At 41.8% G+C, this 22,285-nt stretch overlaps 1 protein-coding gene across 1 annotated transcript in view; it reads left to right on the top strand.

The window, feature by feature from the left end:
* Positions 1-22,285, top strand: part of klhl2 (kelch-like family member 2) — a 140,412-nt gene that overhangs the window by 111,923 nt on the left and 6,204 nt on the right. The window contains 8 exon segments of the mRNA XM_068040030.1: positions 7,154-7,270; positions 8,144-8,293; positions 8,880-8,997; positions 13,469-13,666; positions 15,829-15,930; positions 18,926-19,054; positions 20,355-20,495; positions 20,592-20,735. Coding sequence (XP_067896131.1) covers positions 7,154-7,270; positions 8,144-8,293; positions 8,880-8,997; positions 13,469-13,666; positions 15,829-15,930; positions 18,926-19,054; positions 20,355-20,495; positions 20,592-20,735 — 1,099 coding nt within the window.

Raw genomic sequence — 22,285 nt, 5'->3', positions numbered from 1 at the left:
GCATATAATTGCACAAAGATGGGTGGCAGGTCAGAAGATTTGACAGAATATTAAAAAGCAGCTAAGAACAACTAAAAGATAGAGGGAAAAATTAGAGTACGAGAGAAAGCTGCCAAGAAATATCAAGACAGGTAATAAGAGTTTCTATAGATATTTTAAAAAGAGTTACCAAAGTGAGCATTGGTCCTATAGAAGTTGAGTCTGGTGAATTAATAATGGGTAATAAGGAGATGGCAGATGAATTGAACAGGTATTTTGCATCAGTCTTCACTATAGAGGATACAAGTAACATCCCAGAAATAGCTGTAAATCAGAAAATGGAAGGGAGGGAGGAACTCAAGAAAATTACAATCACCAGGGAAGTGGTACTGAGCAATTGTTGGAGCTGCGGGCTGACAAGTGCCCAGGTCCTGATGGACTTCATCCTCTCTCTTTGGCCTCCTTGTCTCGAGAGACAATGGGTAAGCGCCTGGAGGTGGTCAGTGGTTTGTGGAGCAGCGCCTGGAGTGACTTCATCCTCGGGTCTTAAAAGAGGTGGCTAGTGAGATAGTTGATGCATTGGTTTTAATTTTCCAAAATTCCCTAGATTTGGGGAGGGTTCCATTAGGTTAGAAAATAGCTGTTACGACCAGGTGAGGAAGGCGTCAAGGGCTCCCCTCTCAGCGTTTTTCTAGTTTGGCTGTGACAGGGTTTAACTTTTAAAACAATGTTTTTAGCTTCCCCTCAGTGGGTCTTTGCTCACTGCTCTCTAATTGTGATTGCAAAGAAATCAACCAGACAGGTCTTCTCAAACTTGCACCTTTCTTGTTTAAATCTATTAACCTTAAAACTCTTAACTCAGTTAAAACTACTGAAAGTACGCAACGCAACCACGCCAGCATGCATACGTGATATACACACACAAATAGAGACAGAAGAGGAGAAAGAATTAAAGGCGGGGGGAAAGGTTTGACGTAGTAGATGGAAATTCAGTTACTGGTTTTGAGTTGGATGGAAAGTCTTTGAATGAAGTTAAGTCTTGCAGTTCTTGTTGAGGCCCAGTGCACACTTTCAAACTTGTTTTGCTGGTCTTCTGTTTTGAGGCTTAAGTTACTTCTTTGGGTCCCTGGAACTTTGCGTGAGAGACAGAGAGAGAGAGATGCTCTCTTTTTGAAGTTCAATTGCAGTCTCTTCCCTTCTGTGTCGGGCACAATTCAAAAAAAACCCAGGTTGGCCAGCAGATTAGTCATCTGACTAGCTACCTGTTTGGAACAGCCTCTCCTGCGAGGTTTGTGGATTCCTCTAAGCTTACCAGATACTCCCAGTGGGAGGGATGGAATGCTGGCTCTTACACGGTCGATGACTCTCAATGTCTTTTGATCATCACTATTGACGAAACCCATCTGGCTAATTGAATCTGGGAGTCCTCCCATTGTCTCTCCATGCAGCTGTCTTATAGAATGCAAATCTGCAGCCATGTTTTCAGCCACTGTTTTCTGGTCTTTTTAAACAAGTTATTTCAATGTCCAGTAACAGTTCAAACATAGTGTTCCATATGACTAAATTAATATGTCTCATTTTGGCAGGTGTGGTTTCTGTCACATGAATGTAACTCCTTTATTCAAAAAGGGAGACAGAAAGCAGGAAATTGCAGGCCAGTTAGCTTAACATCTGTCTTAGGGAAAATGGTAGAAGCTATTATAGCAGGGCACTTAGAAAAATTCAAGGTATTCAGGCAGAGTCAACATGGTTTTGTGAAAGGGAAATCATGTTTAACCAATTTATTGGAGTTCTCTGAATAAGTAACGTGCTGTGGATAAAGGTGAACCAGTGGATAAAGGTGAACCAGTGGATGTACTGTACTTAGATTTCCAGAAGGCATTTAATAAGGTGCCACATCAAAGGTTATTGTGAAAAATTAATGCTCATGGTGTAGGGGGTAACATATTTGCATGGATAGAAGATTGGCTAGCTAACAGGAAACAGTAGGCATAAATGGGTCATTTTCTGGTTGGCAAGATGTAATGAGTGGTGTGCCACAGGGATCTCTGCTGGGGATTTAACTTTTTATAATTTGTATAAATGACTTGGATGAAGGGACTGAAGGTATGGTTGCTAAATTTGCTGATAACACAAAGATAGGTAGGAAAGTAAGTTGTGAAGAGGACATGAGGCTACAAAGGGATATAGATAGGTTAAGTGAGTAGGCAAAAATCTGGCAAATGGACTATAAAGTGGGAAAATGTGAAATTGTCCATTTTGGCAGAAAGGATAAAAAAAAAAAGAGGCATATTATCTAAATAGTGAGAGATTGCAGAGCTCTGAGATGCAGCGGGTGACCTAGTGCATGAATCGCAAAAGGTTACAATGTAGGTACAGCACGTCATTAGGAAAGCTAATAGAATGTTATCATTTATTGCAAGGGGAATTGAATACAAAAGTAGGGAGGTTATGCTTCAGCTATACAGGGCATTGGTGAGACCACATTTGGAGTACTGTGTACAGTATTGGTCTCCTTATTTAAGGAAGGATGTAAATGCGTTGGAAGCAGCTCAGAGAAGGTTTACTAGATTAATACCTAGAATGGGTGGGTTGTCTTATGAGGAAAGGTTGGACAGGCTAGGCTTGCATCTGCTGGAGTTTGGAAGAGTAAGAGGCGACTTGATTGAAACATATAAGATTTTGAGGGGTCTTGACAGGGTGGATGTGGAAAGAATGTTTCCGCTTGTGGGAGAATCTAGAAAGAGGAGTCACTGTTTAAAAATAAGTGGTCGCTCATTTAAGACAGAGATGAGGAGAAATATTTTCTCTGAGGGTCGTGAGTCTTTGGAATTCTCTCCCTCAAAAGGCAGTGGAAGCAGAGTCTTTAAATATTTTTAAGGTAGAGGTAGATAGATTCTTAAGAAGCAAGGGGGTGAAAGGTTATTGGGGGTAGGCAGGAATGTGGTGTTGAAGTTACAATCAGATCAGCTATGATCTTATTGAATGGCGGAGAAGGCTCGAGGGGCTGAGTGGCCTACTCCTGCTCCTAATTCGTATGTTCGTATGGATCATGTCCGGTTCCTTGACTGTTGCAGCTGTGCCCATTCAGCAAGTGGATTATATTACACCTCACTCCTGACTTGTGTCTTGTTGACGGAGGAATGGCTTTGGTGAGTTGAGACATGAGCCACTTGGCACAGAATACCCCCACTGTAACCTACTCTCATAGCCATGACATTTATATGATTGGTCCAGTTAAGTTTCCTTTTTAAAATTCTTTTACAGGATGTTGTCATCGCTGGCTAGGCCAGCATTTATTGCCCATCCCCAATTGCCCTTGAGAAGGTGGTGGTGAGCTGCCTTCTTGAACTGCTGCGGTCCATGTGGTGTAGGTGCACCCACTGTTAGGGAGTTCCAGGATTTTGACCCAGTGACAGTGAAAGAACTGCAATATAGTTCCAAGTTAGGATGGTGTGTGGCTTGGAGAGGAACTTGCAGGTGGTGGTGTTTCCATGCCTCTGCTGCCCTTGTCCTTCTAGGTGGCAGAGGCCATGGGTTTGGAAGGTACTGTGGAAGGAGTTTTGGTGAGTTGCTGAAGCGTATTTTGTAGTTGGTACACATTGCTGTCGCTGTGTGTCGGTAGTGGATGGGGTGAATGTTCAAGGTGGTGGATGGGGTGCTAATCGAGCGGGCTGCTTCGTCCTGGATGATGTTGAGCTTCTTGAGTGTTGTTGGAGCTGCACTCATCCAGGCAAGTGGAGAGTATTCCATCGCAATCCTGACTTGTGCCTTGTAGGTGGTGGACAGGCATTGGGGAGTCAGGAGGTGAGTTACTCACCGCAGAATTCTCAGCCTCTGACTTGCTGTTGTAGCTACAGTACTTATATGGATGGTCTGGTTCAGTTTCTGGTCAATAATGAACCCCAGGATGTTGATGGTGTAGGATTTGACTATAGCAATGTCATGGGGGAGGTGTATAGGCTCTCTCTTCTTGTCATTGCCTAGCTGATGTAGAGCAGAGGACCCTGACTGCCTTGTTTTAATCCAGAGAGCTAATTGGTGAAGGATATAATTGGAGTCAATCGTTATACACTTACAGAAGCATTTATTTACACAGTTACAGATTACATGCAAGCACTTCCGATCCCCAACAACCACAGTTTAAGTCGGTATCTATTTATAGGAGCAAAAGTGAATCTCCAGTTAATGCCCACCACCGGTATACAATTAACATGCCAGTTCAGTTGAACCGAAAAAATTCTCTGGCACTATTTAGACGAGTTCTGCTGTCCTGGCTAACATTTGTCCCTCTAACAACACCATCAGAGCAGATTAACGGGTTATTTATCTACTTTAGTGTTTGTAGGTCCTTACTTTGTTAAAGTGTTCATTCATGTCTGCCTACATAATAGCAATGTCTGCACTTTATAGAATAATTCATAAGGTATAGGGTGCTTTAAGATAGCTTGTAGATGTGAAAGAACATTTAGTGTCAAGACAGAGACCATTTGGTCAGCTGCCTCCCTTCCCTTTGCATATCTAGCTGAACCTCCATCACTAATTTCTCTCCTAACTCATCTCAATTCATTTTAAGACTCACCTCCTTCTCCCTCAACATCAATCCCAACTGAGCACACAACTTCCTTCTTGGTCTTCATGTTAACTGGCATTGTAAATAGTTCCATCTCCTCAAGCACCATCGAGCTCTCTTCTTCACACCCCCCCCCCCCCCCCTCCCCTGCAATATCTATGTCGCCACACCCCTTCTCAAAAAAAACACCATTGACATCTCTGTCTTTGGAAACTACCATTCATCTTAAACCTTCCTTTCCTCTCACGGCCATGAATGAGTTATCACCTTCCAGATTTGTGTTCAACTCTTCTATGACTATTTGAACACATGCCCTTCACACAACATGGAAAGGATCATAACAAAAGTCACAGATTACATTCTGTGGATGACTATTGTACATTATTGATCTACAACCTTTGACACAATTGACCATGCCGTCATCCTCCAATCTCCTTGCTTGGTTCTACTTTTAACTGTCCACCTATAGACAAGAGTACCTTTAGCAGTAGCCCGTGGCTCCACCATTATCTCAAGTGCTTCAAGGATCCATCCTTGGCTTTTTAAAAAATCTACATGCTGAAATGTTCTCCATCTAAATATTGGGATGACTGAAGCCATCATCTTCGGTGCCTGCATAAATTGCGTACACACACCACCGACTCCATTCCCTTCCTCGGCCATTATCTCAGGCTGAACCAAACAGTTCATAATCAGAGCATCTTATTGGCCCCAAGCTGAGCTTCCAGCCTCATATCCTATTGAACACAAAGACTGCCTTGTTCCATCTCGATAGAATCATCTACCGCTTCTACTTCAGCCCATCTGCTACTGAAACCCTTATTCATGCCTTTGTCTCTCCCAGGATCAAGTATTCCCATGCTCTTCTGGCTGGCCTCCCATCCTCCACTATCTGTAAACTTCAGCTGCCTGTATCCTATGCATCAAAGCATATGTGCCCATCATCCTTGGCCCTGCTGACTGACATTGGTTTCAAGTCCCTACGTGCTTGAAACTTAAAATTCTCATCCTTTTGTGTATAAAATCCCTCCCCATCTCTGCAACATTCTCTAGTGCTATTCATTCCTGCTCTTCCCCTACCCACACATACACTTTTCCTCTGACTCTGGCTTCATGTTCAGCCCTCCCTCCTATGCTTTCTGCTGCCTCGGCCCCAGATTCTTGAATTCTCCCCTAAACTTCCCTGTGCCTTCGCCTCCCTTTCCTCCTGAAAAATCCAACTCTTTGACTTAGTTTTTGATTGCCGCTCTTAATCTCTTTATCTCCTCTTCATCTTTGGCAAAGTGTTCATTTTTTTCAAGAGCAAAATACTGCAGATGCTGGAAATCTGAAATAAAAATAGAAAATACTGGAAATACTCAGCAGGTCTGGTAGCATTTGTAGGGAGAAAAACAGAGTTAATGTTTCAGGTCGATGACCTTTCATCAGAACCCGTTGATGAACTCTGATGAGAAATTTAAATTTAACTCAGTAAATTGCAGTGATTTCATTTTCTGAAGGTATATCGCTATCTCTATGCACGCCATCAATGTTTCTTGCACTCTCTCTGTCTCCCATGTGCTCTCTTGTGTTTGCTGTCCATCTCTTAATCTTTCATTCTGTATTCATTTTTTGTGAATTTAAAGAGTTTTCATTGTTTCTGGAGTGTTTTGGTGACTATAGGCAGTGTCAATTGAGTGCTCACGGATGGGTGTTGCAATTGTTTTCAGCGTAGGTTTATGGCGGATTTTCAAACTGGAGCTGGCAAGTTAATCCCAGAAGATCATTTGATCGGTGTCGGTCTGGGGGTGGGCAGTGTCTCAAAGCTGTTGCATTCTGTATTTTATCTGTGTTTCTTTACTTAAGAGGCCCTCCCTGCCTTTTGAGGGGGCCTGATACATGGCCTGATTTCTGCACTTTAAAATTTAAAGGGGTGGGAATGGGATCTGGTTGCCCTATCCTGATAGTTTAAAAAAAACTCTTCCCACCCACACCAATTGGGCTTGAGGGGTGGAGGCGGGGGTTGCTCATTAAAAATCCAAGCCTTTATTTTATTTTATTTATTTAGAGATACAGCACTGAAACAGGCCCTTCGGCCCACCGAGTCTGTGCTGACCAACAACCAGCCATTTATACTAACCCTACAGTAATCCCATGTTCCCTATCACCTACCTACACTAGGGGCAATTTACAACGGCCAACTTACCTATCACCTGCAAGTCTTTGGCTGTGGGAGGAAACTGGAGCACCCGGCGAAAACCCACGCGGTCACAGGGAGAACTTGCAAACTCCGCACAGGCAGTACCCAGAATCGAACCCGGGTCCCTGGAGCTATGAGGCTGCGGTGCTAACCACTGCGCCACCCATTTATTTATAATTTATGCTAATGTTTTCTACAATGTGCCATGGTCTTTGGTTGGGTAGTGGTATTTCGAGTTAGGGTGGGGGTTTGTGTTCCCGAGTGTTAATTTTTTTTCCCCAAAGAGTTCCCAAACAGGATAGTTTGAAACCCACTGGCCTGAGATAATCTGTAGTGGGCTTCAGAGATATGCCTGGAACAGTATATGAAACAATTTAATATAAGGCTGTACAGTCTTACTAACCCGTCATTAATTCAATCAGGTTTTTGAAGCAGCCATCTCCTGGGTAAAGCACGACAAGGAAGCCCGACAGGAGCACATGGCACGACTGATGGAACACGTGCGGCTGCCTCTTCTTACACGTGAATACTTGGTGCAGGTAACATTACCGTGCTGAAGTTAAATCATGGCCTGCAAGGGTCAAATCATTGTGGATTTAGTTTTGAAAGTTACAAATAATTAAGGCCACAGGTTTTTGATTCTGTTCAGATTTTTTTTTTTAAGTAGATGTGTTTTTTAATCTTCATCTTGTGGGGATGAAATTAAGATGAGCCATTTTATCTTTTCTTCCACATCTACCACCTTAAAAATAAAGCTGACATAGCCAAGGCAGTACAGTCCATCAGTGTATTCATGAGCTGTGACAGAGGAAATATGTGTGTGTTCTCTAGGAGAACTAGAATCAAATAAGCACATTAGCCTCCACTGCATTTGTACATTTCCTAATAAAAAGTCAGAGCACTTTGTTGGAGTCCTTGGAACAGGTCAACAGTCCTGGGCTTTAAATGGAGAATGGTGCGTGCTGTGGGAGTTAGAAAGCTAGAGAATTTCTAACTTGAAAAATTGAGGTGGGCTAGTCCGCTGGCTGGTTAATACTACAGGAATTGTAGCGAAGGGTGCAAACTTCATTTATGAACCAGTATTATACCCTCTTGGTTTAACTTAATGTAACTGAAACTTTCACTAACTGGTCACCATTTCAGATATCATCTAGAAAATAACCATAAAGTTAGAAAGAAGACAATTGACTTGGATTTCTATAAGAGTTAAACAGCTGGCAGATTTAACTACAGAACTATAGTGACCCAAATCTATGCCCAAATTATAATGCTGGTTTTGCCAGATTTGATCTAGTTTATTGACAAAACTATTTTTAATCTGACAAAGGAGAAAATTACCTTTTGAAAGTAATGTGCTGAACGTTATTCAACACTTACATATGGCATTCACTGCTATTGATTTTATTTAACAGAGAGTAGAAGAGGAAACACTGGTTAAAAATAGTAATGCATGCAAAGATTACCTCATCGAAGCGATGAAGTATCATCTGCTTCCCGCTGATCAACGTGCATTGATGAAAACAACCAGAACGAGATTAAGAACTCCAGTCAGTCTTCCGAAGGTATGTGATTCTCAATATCTCAATAGTTATGCAATCAAACACATTAGTTATTGCCACATCCACACAACTCTGATCAGATTTTGTAACATCCGTTACCAACTCCCCATTAATTTACTCCAGCTGTAAGTATGTCAGCTGAATATCATCCTCTTTGAGTTTCATGCACAGGAACTATCTAGGAGTGAATCAAATCATAATACTGTAGATTGCCAGATTGGCTAAGTTGATGATATAACTGCTTGCATCTTCTATTACAGAAAGCCATATAAATTTTTGTGACAAAATCAGGGCAGGATATTAAGGCAAGTTTCATTAATAACCATTTAGACTACATATCAAAATAATATAACATATTGTGTTTTCCTCATTCTAACAATTGATTGAGAGATTTTTTTTCTCTCTTTTCCCTTCTTTGCTTTTTGAATAACTGCATGAGTTTAGCTGAGGGAAGAGCACATTTTCACAGTATGGGTGTATTGGATCTTAGTTTTTTTTTCCTTACAAAAGTAAAATATGAAGCTAATAATTTCTTCTGCAGCTTAAGATATAATGCAGAACTTCAACTGAACACCACTTCAAATTTCAGGTGCTGGTAGTGGTTGGTGGCCAGGCGCCAAAAGCTATCCGTAGTGTGGAGTGTTATGATTTTGCGGAGGAGCGTTGGTACCAAGTTGCTGAACTTCCCTCTCGGAGGTGCAGAGCAGGTAGACAAGCATTGATTAATACTTGGCTTTGAATGATCTTGTCTTCAGATATCAAAGTGTTTCTAATAATGTTCCTGAAAACCTATCTCTTTGACCAAGCTTTTGGTCACCTGTCCTAATATCTCTTCATGAGGCTCGGTGTCAAAGAACAACACTCCTGTGAAGCACCTTGGGATGTTTTTACGAAGTTAAAAGTGCTATGTGAATGCAAATTGTTCTGTAATCATTGAAGTTGTATTCTGAGGAACTGATTTATTTTTGGTTTCTCAGCTGAGAATGCTTTGCAGCAAGATTTTCATGTACCGAGACTGGAAAATAACTGCCACCGTAGTATCCTAGAAATGAAGTGTGTGTTTTTGTATGATGCTTAATCACTGTTTTTCAAACATTCCAAAGCACATTAGGTACAGGCAGTTGTTGTTACATTGTGGTGTTTGGCAGCTGTTTTACATACAGTGGGCTGGATTTTATTCTCTCCCCCATGGTGAATTTAAAGAGAGCGGGGAGAGCATTTAATCAGGCAGGATGGTGGTGGGTAGGAAGCCTGCCAACTTCCTGCCTCCACCCCAATTAAGTCTGTGACAGGAAGGCCTGTGGATGGCCTTCCCGGCTCGCTGCCAATTGAGGCCCTTAATGGGAAATTAATGCCCAATTAAGGGCTTCTTCCTGCCGCCACCGGTATGAGCCCAGCGGTGGGCGGGCCTGTCGCCATACAGGGAGCACGACATGCAAACCTGTGCGGGTTGCTTGCCGGCTCCCAGGAAGGGGTCCATCGTTCAAAGGTACTCAGTGCCTGATCAAAAGACCCGGCAGTGGGAAGTTGTGGAGGGCACCCACTGAGAGCCACCATCCTACAACTCCCTCCCTGCGACCACCATCCCGCACAACCCCTCCTGCCATCACTCACCTGTGGCTTGGGTCCATCAACAATCCTGGGCCTCGGGTGGGTGCATTACCGGCAGCAGCCACTGCCTCCACAGTGGCGCTACTCAGTAAAAGAACTGCTGGCCTCTGATTGGCTAGCAGCTCTTAGCAGGCCGGGCATCTGTCCCCGGGGTCCTTAAGCCCGGGACAGGCCTGCTGCTGCCCACTTAAGTGCCTGATTGGCACGTGATACGGCAGTCCTCCCCGAAAAGAGGCAATGTGGGGCTCTTGTCGTCTTTTCAGGCGAGACCCCAGTCGCCTCAATTAAATACCGCCCAGTAAGTTCCCGCAAACAGAAACAGATGAATGACCAGTTAATGTACTTTTGATAGTGGCAGTTGAGGAAAGAATGTTTGCCCAGGATTCCAAGGGGTCTGTTCCTCTTTGAATAGTATTCAAAATCCAACTGAATTACCAGATCAAGGCGATGGGGTTTCAGTTAAAGCATCTCCATAGAAACCATCGAAAAGTTACAGCACAGAAAGAGGCTATTCAGCCCATCATGGCTGCACTGGCTGAAAAAACTAGCTCCTCAATCTAATCCCACTTTCCAGCACCTGGTCGGGTAGCCTTGCAGTTTACGGCACTTCAGGTGCAGGTCCAGATACTTTTTAAATGAGTTGAGGGTTTCTGCCTCCACCACCATTCCGGGCAATGAATTTCAGACACCTCTACCCTCTGGGTGAAAAAGTTTTTCCTCATGTCCCCTTTAATCCTTCCACCAATCACCTTAAATCTGTGCCCCCTGGTAATTGACCCCTCCACTAGGGGCAATAGGTCCTTCCTGTCTACTCTATCTCAGCCCCTCATAATTTTGTACACCTCAATTGTCACATAACATTTCATAAAACATTAGAAGGAGGGCACCTCTGTTACTACGACACACCCTCAATATTGAACTGATGCATCAGCCTAGATTATGTGCTCAAGTCCTGGAGTGGAGCTCAACCCACAACCTCATTATTTGGAGCTGAGAATGGTACTCTGAGCCAAGTCTTAAGATATATTGTAGAGGGAGCTTAGCTCTACCTTGGACACAGTCCTGGGAATGCTAGATGCTGACAGTGGATGTCAAAAGTTGGAGCATATATCATTCCTTACATCAGCACAAAATTTAGGGGAAAGCTTACAAAGCGCCAGAAGTTTTCCTAATAGTTTTCTGATTGGGGTATTCATGTAACCAAAAGCAAATTGAAATTAACAACGTTATGCAAGTCCCAGTTATAAAGTATAGCTGTGCTTTTGTTATAAACTTTGTTGATCCTTGGATGTGCTGCTTTCATTCTTTCTTCAATTTTGCTATGTTACAATGACTGCAGTTTAACAAAGTAAGTGTACTGCTTACATGGCTTCATTGTTTCTATTTAGCTTTTGCTCTTGTTTACCAATTCAGGGTAATTTATTTCTCGAATAGCAAGACATGACCACAGATTCATGGGCTATAACCTGGTCATACCTCCAACAAAAAGGCGTGTATAAATACATTGACTTGGTTTCAAAGTTGACATAACTTCAAAGAGGAAAGATAATTTACATGGGTCTGCCTTAAATAGCCCTAAGTTGTCAGCTGTGACTCACTGGCACTTAGTCAGAAGGTTGTGCGTTCAAATCGTACTCCAGATATTTGAGCACAAAATCTAAGTTGGCATTGCAATGTAGTAGAGGGAGTGCTGTGCTGTTTTTTGGATAAGCCATTAAACTGAGTCCCTGTTTGCCCCATCAGATGCATGTAGAAGATTCATGGCACTATTTCAAAGAAGAGCAGAGGTTTCCTAGCCAATATTTCTCCCCTAGTCAACATTACTAAAACAAATAATCTGGTCACTATCTCATTGCTGTTTGTGGGGCTTACAATGCACCAATTGGCTGCAGTATTTCCTGCAGATTAACAGTGATCACATTCCATAAGTACTTAATTAGTCACAAAGCACTTTTAGGACATCTTGAGGTTGGGAAAGGTGCTATATAAATATAAGTCTTTTTTTTCTTGACTTTGGGGAGAAGAAATGAGCCCCTCAGAATTGTGTTTGTCACATTAAATTAATGCTGCAGGATAAGATGCTTTGGTGATGATCTTGAGAATATGTGGGAAAAATACTGATTTATATCCATATATAAAAAAATATCTGTAGTGGTAAATCTTGCCAAGTGGTTGATTCCTGCTTATGATGCAGTAAGTTTGGGGGAGGCATTGCTAAAAACTACAGCTAAGTGAACAAACTTTTTTTTTATTTCATGTGATGTGAGCGTCACTGGCAAGGCCAGCATTTGTTGCCCATCTCTAATTGTCCTTGACATGGCAAACATGGGCCAAATCTTGCTGCAGTGTGCCCTGCTAGACTTTTTTTCCACTCATAGTTCAGCTCAATTTTCTTTTTGCACTGGAAGTGAGTTGATAACAGACCATGGGATATCTGGGACCTTGGTGAATGATGGGACCAACAGTCTCTCTCTTTAACCAATGAGATTTAAGGATTGAGAAAGAAACTGAAATGATGGAAAAAGAAATCGGGTGAATTATAGGAAAGAAGATTGGATTGAGAGACCAAAAAGAAGGAAATATAAAGTTTAAATTAAAAACTTTCTAACAACAGCTTACCACCTGTAGGAATGAGACGCCACAGTTTCACTTGTTCCCTTTCTGGGCCGGAGAGGTTGAGTGCCGTTGCAGGAATATAAATCTCATTAAAAAGGTACTTGTGCAGTTAAGTACCAGCCCTGACTTTCTGTGGCAGGTTTATTAGTAATTAATGCGCAAATGCAGCAATTTCTTGAAACTCTCAGGGAGGCGGATGGTGAGCTGTGGTTTTCACGAGGCTCTCAGTGGAGTGGTGCAAATTGTCCAGCAATTTCTAACAATTCACAACGCAAGGGGTATCGCCAAAAATTGCTGGACAATTTAAACAGTAATAATGGGTTACGTATTAAACTTGCTATTATTTTGCTAGAACATTCTTGCCCATTATGTTTCCATGCCTATTTGAGAATGTGGCAAAGATGAATGTTTAATCAGCAGGCCAATTACTCTTTTTTTTTAAAAAAGCTTGCACCTTTTGGAGGGAGTAAACATGGGAATATGTGTGGAGAAAGGAGATCTGTCCTTGTAATGCACATTCTTAATTTTGTGGCTCTGAGAGTTGGCCAGACTTCCTGTACTTCTGAGGCTTTTTTAATCTGTAATACAAAATGGTTATTTATACCACAAATACAATAAATGTGATGGACCAAAACCAAGTTGCCTCTGCAACTTTCGAATTTTGTGAACAGAAGGTTACAGAATAAAATGAAGTCAAAGTTGATTTTCCTTCCTTATCTGCCTGCAGTTTAATCTGAATCCACGCTTTGTTCCACACCGTTACCAGGATTTTTTTGTGCCAGTAACATTTGTACAAAAGGCAATTAAGAGAATAATTAAATGTAATTGTAGAGAGTGTAATGTTTTGATACAGCCTTTGATATTGGACTGTGAAGAGCCTATTGATATACTGAGAAGTACATTTATCATCCAAGAGTTGACTTACATTTTCATCCTTCCTGTCCCCTGCAGGTGTGATGTATATGGGTGGGTTGGTTTATGCTGTTGGAGGTTTTAATGGCTCATTAAGAGTGAGAACAGTTGATTCATATGATCCAGTCAAAGACCAGTGGATGAGCAATGCTAACATGCAGGACAGACGGAGCACTCTGGGAGCTGCAGTACTGAACGGATTGCTGTATGCAGTAGGAGGATTTGACGGAAGTACAGGTTTGGCCAAGTTATCATGCAATGCATTATTGGTCTAGGGTGGGTGAATTCTTAACATTATATGTACCTTAAAAGATTATTAGTGAAGGTCCTGATAACATTTTTTTAAGTAAAAATCATGCTTTCTACACTCACTTCTGTTCAGAAGATTTAACTGCACGTGGGCAGAATCTTAGCCACGTGGAGGCAGCTTTGGAGATGGGAGGGCAACGAATTTCAGAAAATCTTGCGTCAGGGTGCTTCCCTGCATGCTCCCACTTAGAGTGATCTTATTGGAGATTGGGTCTGCATGGCACTTGCTATCCACCTAACAATGGTGGGTAGCTAACTTTCAGCAATTAAGTGCCTACTTAAGGACAAATTGGTGATGTTGCCAGGGCGCGCCTGGAAGCTGGGGGAGCCAGTGAGACCTCCTGTAATACAGGATGCACAGAGGGCCGCAGCCGCTGTCCATCCTGTGGAGGGGTTCTTCCTCGACAATGATTGCCTGGCAGCTGTGGTCACGCTTACTTATGCTAATTTTGGAAATCTTTAGTGGCTGCTTCCATCTTGAAGCACCCTCACGGTTCCCCACCTACAGCAGCAGCACCCACCTCTCCTGGTGGGGCTGTTGGCTTCCCACAACCTCGGGCACTCTGATGGGCCGGGAGGTTCCCAGTGACGGCCCGTTAATTGGCTGTCTCTGGGAAGATTGTGCAGGCGGGCAGACCTCAAATGATCAGGGTCGGGACCCAGGAATCATCCCGGGCTGCATTTAAAAAAGGAGGTAAAATTCTGCCCTTTTAAGGGCCTCTACATTTCTCAATTATTATTACGTGGCACACTCTAATTATTTTGAATATTTACAAAAACTTCATGTTAGTTTGAAATAGACTACTCGCACTATGGCCACGTTATTGGCACTATTTACTGTCAATCTAAATTATTCACTTGCATTGTTAGATTTAAAATGCATCCTTGGTGAAGTCCAAAAAACCTCATTAACAAGCTTACTTTCCACTTGTCTGCATCACTGTTAATTTAAAATAACTTGTCTATGTTTTGCAAGTTGCTTCCTTTGCTTACCTGTAAATAAATTGCTTGGAATAGTTTCTGGTGTTCAATTTTGGGTATATTAGTAATTTCCAAAAAAACTGAAAATGATTAAACTTACCAATATGGTATGATGATTAATAATGGCAGTGAGGGTGTTGGTGTTGTGATATCACATCAGGTAACAAATATATGCCAGCACTTACTGACAGACCTATAGTGGAAAGAGCTGGTTAAAGAGTAGATCTGGGGGTGGAGGGGGCCAGGGGGATGGTTTAAAATAATTAGTAGTGAAGGCAAAAACATGAAATGCTGGAGCTAGTCACACAAATGGAAATCAGCTAGGAGGTAAGCAACAGTGTGAAATGGAAAAATATGCCTATTATAAATCTGGAAAAGACAAAGGTAGCTAAATAGAGAATAAAAGCAGGCGCTGATAAATTTGCTTCCCAGTCTGAAACCACAGAAGAATAGTGAATTAACTTTTATCAGATGGCCTCTGCCTCTGGGCTGAGAAAGGGGAAGTTGGTCTGAGTTTCTGCTAAATATCCGAGAAAGTGCATGAATGTGAATATCTGATCAAGACAGGATTGAGCTTCACTGTGATGCCCTCAAATAGCCTGCTGTTACTCACTTTCTGGGCTTACACATGAAGAATAGCCACTAAGTGAAGTACTAGAGGGCTGCTGTACCCCTAGAAATATCACCCTACGTATGTTAATATCTTCAAAAGAAGTGAGAACCAAAGGGAAATAAAATTTAAAAAAATAAGAAATGAGTCAAGGGGTAAGTTGACTATTAAAATGATGTGACCTAGTTGGGTTTTTAATGACAATCCAGATGTTTCATGGCTGCTAGCCCAATAATGACCAAATGGAATAAAATTTCACAAATTGCCAAGAAGGGATTATGAATTCAGAACTTCTGGGTTGTTACTATGTAACTACTAGGCTGCCAGTTCAGATGCAGGTTTTTATTACCTGTGTGAATTTCTATGTATTTATTGTTTGATGCAAACTGTTAATCATTTTCAACCAATGGATTTTGATATATGGGGGGGGGAGGGGTGTGTATGTGTGTGTGTATTTTGTATATATGGTTTGTTTATTTATCTGTGCTCTATTTTACAGGTTTATCTTCTGTAGAGGTATACAATGTCAAAGCGAATGAGTGGTTTCACGTGGCCCCGATGAACACCAGAAGGAGTAGTGTTGGTGTGGGTGTTGTAGGAGGTGAGTTCTGCTGAACCCACTGTATCGTGCAATAAATTGAAAACCTGTCCTACATGTTTTTATTTGACTTTTTTAAAGTTATTTGTAGGATGTGAATGTCACTGGCAAGGCCAGCATTTATTGCCTGTCCCTAATTGTCCTTGAGAAGGTGGTGGTGAGCCACCTTCTTGAACTGCTGCAGTCTATGTGGTGTAGGTACTCCCGAAGTGCCGTTAAGGAGGGAGTTCCAGGATTTTGACCCAGTGACGAAGGAAGGGCGATATATTTCCAAGTCAGAATGGTGTGTGGCTTGGAGGGGAACTCGCAGGTGGCGGTGTTCCCATGCACCAGCTGCTCTTGTCCTTCTGGGTGATAGAGGGTTGCAGGCTCGGAAGGTTCTATCGAAGGAGTCTTGGCAGGTTGCTAGAGTGCATCTTGTATACAGTCCACACTGCTGCCACTATGCCGGTGGTGGAGGGAGTGAATGTTTAAGGTGGTGGATGGGGGGGCCCAATCAAGAAGGCTGCTTTGTGCTGGGTGGTGTTGAGATTCTTGTATTCTTAGAGCTGTACTCATCCAGGCAAGTGGAGAGTATTCCATCACACTTCTGACTTGTGCCTTGTAGATGATGGAAAAGCGGTGAATTACTTGCTGCAGAATTCCCAGCCTCTGACCTGCTCTTGTAGCTACAGTATTTATGTTTCTATTTCTGGTCATTTGTGACCTTTGGGATGTTGATGGTTGGGGATTCAGTGAAGGTAATGTCAAGAGGAGATGATTAGATTCTCTCTTGTTGGAGATGGTCGTTGCTCAGCACTTGTGTGGTGCGAACGTTACTTGTCACTTTCAGCCCAAGCCTAAATATTGTCCAGATCTTTCTACATGTGGGTATGGACTGCTTCATTATCTGAGGAGTTGAGAATGGAACTGAACACTATGCAGTCATCAGCAATAATCTCCATCTCTGACCTTATGATGAAAGGAAGGTCAGTGAAGAAGCAGCAGAAGATGGTTGGGCTTGGGACACTACCCTGAAGAACTCCTGCTGCAATGTCCTGGGACTGAGATGATTGGCCTCAACCACAATCCTTTGTGTTAGGTATGTCTCCAGTCAGCTTTCCCCCGATTCCCATTGACTTCAATTTTACTAGAGCTCCTTGATGCTACACTGTGTCAAATGCTGCCTTGATGTCAAGGGCAGTCACACTCACCTCATCTCTGGAATTCAGCTCTTTTGTCCATATTTGGATCAAGACTGTAATGAAGTCTGGAGCCAAGTGCTCCTGGTAGAACCCAAACTGAACATCGGTGAGCAGGTTTCTGGTGAGTAATGCAACTTGACAGCACTGTTGATGAAACCTTCCATTACCTTTGCTGATGAATGAGAGTAGACTGATGGGGCGGTAATTGGCCATTTGAATTTGTTCTGCCTTTTGTGGACAGGACATACCTGAGCAATTTTCCACTTTGTCAGTAGAAGCTAGTGTTGTAACTGTACTGGAACAGCTTGATTAGGAGTACAGCTATGTCTGGAGCACAATTCTTCAAAACTACAGGCAGGAGGGTGTTGTGGCCCATAGCCTTTTCTGTACCAAGTGCGCTGAGCTGTTTCTTCATGTCATGTGGAATGAATTGAATTGGCTGAACAATAGCATCTGTAATGGTGGGAACCTCAGGAGTAGGTAGAAATGGATCATCAATCAGCACTTCAGTTGTTTCATGTTTTGCCACTTTTTAAATTAGTACAGGGTGATGATTATTGATGCCATGATTTTATAACCAACGAGGTTATGAATTATAGTTGGCTGCATCCCAATTATAAAAGCATACAAAATACTGGTACTGGGTAGGCTAAACTACGGTATGTTTCTTTTAAACATGTAAACTTTACAAATCCCACTGCAACTTAATTGTTCACCCAAGGCTAAACTACAAGTGGTTAGTGATTTCTGTGACACAGGAGTGTTGTTTAGTTCATTTGCATGGTTAGTGAATTGCAATATTACAATTTGACACTATAAGTGGACCTTCACTTTGTCTCTTCTATACTACAAGCAGGAATTATGGATTGCAATTCCTGTTGCTGCTGAAATGGGTTACAAGGAATAATGTAATAACACTACTAGTTCTAGGACGCATTCTGAAAAAGAGAAGAGCTTTGCACCCATCCAGTTAACAATTTCATAATAAGTTCTTGAATTATTTGTCAATGCTGGTTTGTGTTTTTTAAAAAAAATTTTGTTTAAATTCTCTTCCTTTTTATTCCTCTAGCTCAGCTCCTCGTGGGCGTAGGATAATGCACTGTTTGCCCATAGTGTATGAAGCCAAAACATATTTTAATTATTCAGCGTTATGGGGAACACTTCTGCTGCAATCAGCTTTATTCAGATATAGAACTTTTATTTTCTCTGCCCCACCCCACTCCAAACCCATTGACTGCTTGCTGTGGTACAGCTCCACACTCCTTGAGAACCTCTGATATCTCATTAAGACACCATTCTTTATGCATGGACTTTGCTATTGAGTGTTAGCAGGCTATTGAATGGGGGCATTTTAGCTGAACTTGATCCTGATCAGCACATGTGACTGCTTCTAGCAAGGATATCTGGACAGCAATCCAGAGTGGGAATCCTGAACAGTCTTTACTCTTTAATTTAGAAGTACTGAAGACATCAGCTATCTCAACACCGAATGGGATTCCTGCTCTGGCTGCCTCTGGTAGTCACTGTGCGAGTAAGCTGAATAATTGAGGGCAAGTGTCAAATATAGAGCTTTAATAGAGGGTGTATAATCTCTTTTTTTTTTACAAAGCAGATAGTTAGTCAGAATTATTATTAAATGACATCTATGAATGTTCAACATCTTTGAAGATAATCCTCATTACCATCTGAAAAGAAAACCTTTGAACCTTGTTTTCCCAATTATGGTGTTCAGAGCATATCTGTCTCTGATATATGCAAAAGGTCTTGTAAATGTAAACAGTCCTTCAAACAAATGTTCTGTTTGGATTTGCCAGGTGTGCTCTATGCTGTTGGTGGCTATGATGGAGCATCACGACAATGTCTTAGCTCTGTAGAGGCCTACAACTCAGTCAAAAATGAATGGACCTACATTGCTGAAATGAGCACACGTCGCAGTGGAGCAGGTGGGAAATTGGAAATTACAGACTACATTTAGCTTTGAATACTTGAAGGGGAAAAATTTACAGGGCTGTGGGGAAAGAACAGTGGAGTGGACTAGTTGAACAGTTCTTTCAAAGACACAGCACAATGTTACAATGGGTTGAATGGTCTTCTGCGCAGTATCATTCTATGATTCTTTGAAAGGCAGCAACATGTCCCATTATTCATGATTAACTTATGGAGCAAATAAATTATAAAAGTATCTTAACATTCATTAATTTCTGAATTATCTGCAATTAATAATCTTGGGGTAAGATTTCCTCTGCGCTATTTTTAATGAAATTGTAAAATTTCTTAATACACAGTTACATTATCCACGACAAATTACACAGGAAATCACCTTACCGTCTTTTTTTAAAAAAATGGTCAAAATGGTAGCCATTGTGTGATGCATTCCAAAAAGAGAAATTGTACATAATCTTTTTTTCCGAGATTTATTTATCTTTGAATGCAATTGTTATTTCAGAGCATTACTGTGGGAATGCTACACTGTCAGCCGTGCTGTATTTCAGATGAGGTGTTAAACCGAGGCCCCATCTACCTTCTCAAGTAGATGTAAATGATCCTATGTCACTATTTGAAGAAGAACTAGAGAGTTCTCCTAGTGACCTGCCCAATATTCATTGCTCGCCCACATCATCATCTTGTCTGCAAATTAGCTCCCACAATTCCCTGGATTAAACAGTGATTACATTTAAAAAGTAGTTTTAGTTTCGAAGCACTTTGGGATATTCTGATATCATGAAAGATGGATATATAAATGCAAGATCTTTCTTCATGTGCATTGCAGTACTCCAAATAAATGACGTGAGACTGAATTTTATTTGCAGTGCAATGTACCTGAAGTTATTGCTTGTACCCTCTAAAGAACAGCTTTCACTTTAACTTTTTTTCCTGCAGTATAGCACTGTAGTTTGTAGTTAATTAAAAATGTTACTACGCAAAGGGGAAGCCAAATCTATTACTGCAGCCAAATTCATTTGTCCTTTTTTAATATGATTAAAATTAGCTTAAAATGTAGTGGTAGTGGAAGCTGTCATAATGATGATCTTGCTTCTCCTCATTCCCCCCTCCCCCACTCTGTCCCTGGTCCAATTCAAGTAACAAGAAAGCCTGATTCTGGATTGCAATAGTGGAATATGCAGGGTATATTTTCTCGATCAGTTGTGGTTGTCCAAATCTTGAAATCTCCCTAGTTTCAAGATAGGAGCCCATATTTTTAAGTAATCAAAGGTAATTGCATCTTCTTTGTTTTTGCTGCAGGTGTGGGAGTTCTGAATGGTTTACTCTATGCAGTTGGAGGTCATGATGGCCCACTGGTGAGGAAAAGTGTGGAAATGTATGACGCCTCTGCAAATGCCTGGAAGCAGGTTGCAGACATGAATATGTGCAGAAGGAATGCAGGTAGGACTGGCTAGGCAAAAGGCTTGCTTTTTTTTTTGTATGTGTACAAGGTGCAGGAATAAACTAACCTCTTTCTCTTCCCCCTACCTGTGGCAGGCGTCTGTGCTATAAATGGTCTGTTATATGTAGCCGGTGGAGATGATGGCTCCTGTAACCTTGCATCTGTGGAATATTACAACCCAGCATTAGATAAATGGATACTTCTACCACAGTGTATGAGCACAGGAAGAAGTTATGCAGGTAAAAGTCTTACTTGCTGGCTTTCCTTCTCTATATTTGTATAGCCATATTCTCAGCATCATTAATGTTATTTTACAGGCCACCTTGGAGAGCTCTTTCGAAGAATTGATCTGGTATATCTGTCTGCTGTATTTGTGTCTAAGCTCCCCCTCTGCAGGTTTTAATGTTGCATTGCATCTTTCAAACCTACAATGTATAACACCAAAAGAATGACTTTTGCAAATTGTTTCTCATTTCATTTTTTTCCATGTTTTTCTGGTTGATGAAAGATTCTGATAATTCACTGAAGGTCTAAACAACTGAAGTTGAGAAATGTGAATTTGCATCCTTTAGGGTACATATAAAATGTGTTTTATGTAGGCCGTATGGGTAGAACTTAAAAACAAAAAGGGGGCATTCACTTGGCTGGGAGTGTACTACAGGCCTCCAAACAGTCAGGGAGAAAATAATAGGGTAATAATAGTAGGGGATTTCAACTTCCCCAATATTAACTGGGATAGTCTTGGTGCAAAAGGCTTAAAGGGGGCGGAATTCTTAAAATGCATCCAAGAGAGCTTTTTGAGCCAGCACGTAGAAAGTCGTACAAGAGAAGGGGCGGTACTGGACCTCATCTTGGGGAATGAAGCCGGACAAGTGGTGGAAGTGTCAGTGGGGGAGCATTTCGGAGATAGTGATGATAATTCTGTAAGATTTAAGGTAGTTATGGAAAAGGACAAAAATGGACCGGAAATAAAGGTACTGAATTGGGGGGAGGCCGATTTCAATATGATAAAATAAGATCTGGCCAAAGTGGACTGGAAGCAGCAACTTGTAGGAAAGTCTACATCAGACCAGTGGGAGTCATTCAAAAAGGAAATAGTGAGAGTTCAGAGCCATCATGTACCCGTAAAGATGAAGGATAGATCCAATAAGTCTAGGGAACCCTAAATGTCAAGGGATATAGAGGATTGGATAAGGAAAAAAAAGGAGGTTTATGGCAGATTCAGAGTGCTGAAAACAGCGGAGGCCCTAGAGGAGTATAGAAAGTGTTGGGGTGTACTTAAAAAAAAAAAGTATTTCGGAGAGTGAAGAGGGGACATGAAAAAAACACTGGCGGGCAAGATAAAGGAAAATCCCAAGGCGTTTTATAAGTATATTCAGGGCTAGAGGATAACCAGGGAAAGAGTAGGGCACATTAAGGACCTAAGTGGCAAACTGTGTGTGGAGCCAGAGGATGTAGGTGAGGTTTTAAATGATTATTTTTCATCTGTGTACACTATGGAGAAGCACGATGTAGGTATAGAGATCAGGGAGGGGGATTGTAGTATACTTGAACATATTCGTATTGAAAGGGAGGAGGTATTAGCGGTTTTAGTGGGCTTAAAAGTGGATAAATCCCCAGGCCCAGATGAGATGTATCCCAGGCTGCTATGTGAGGCAAGGGAGGTGATTGCAGGGGCTCTGACACAAATTTTCAAATTCACTCTGGCTACAGGGGAAGTGCCAGAGGACTGGAGGAGAGCGAAAGTGGTACCATTATTCAAGAAGGGTAGTAGGGATAAACCAGGTAA

Source organism: Heterodontus francisci, chromosome 1 (genome assembly GCF_036365525.1).
Source record: "Heterodontus francisci isolate sHetFra1 chromosome 1, sHetFra1.hap1, whole genome shotgun sequence".
Classification (NCBI taxonomy): Eukaryota; Metazoa; Chordata; class Chondrichthyes; order Heterodontiformes; family Heterodontidae; genus Heterodontus; species Heterodontus francisci.
The sequence above is the reverse complement of the archived record's forward strand: the minus strand, read 5'-3'. Positions and strand labels throughout refer to the sequence as shown.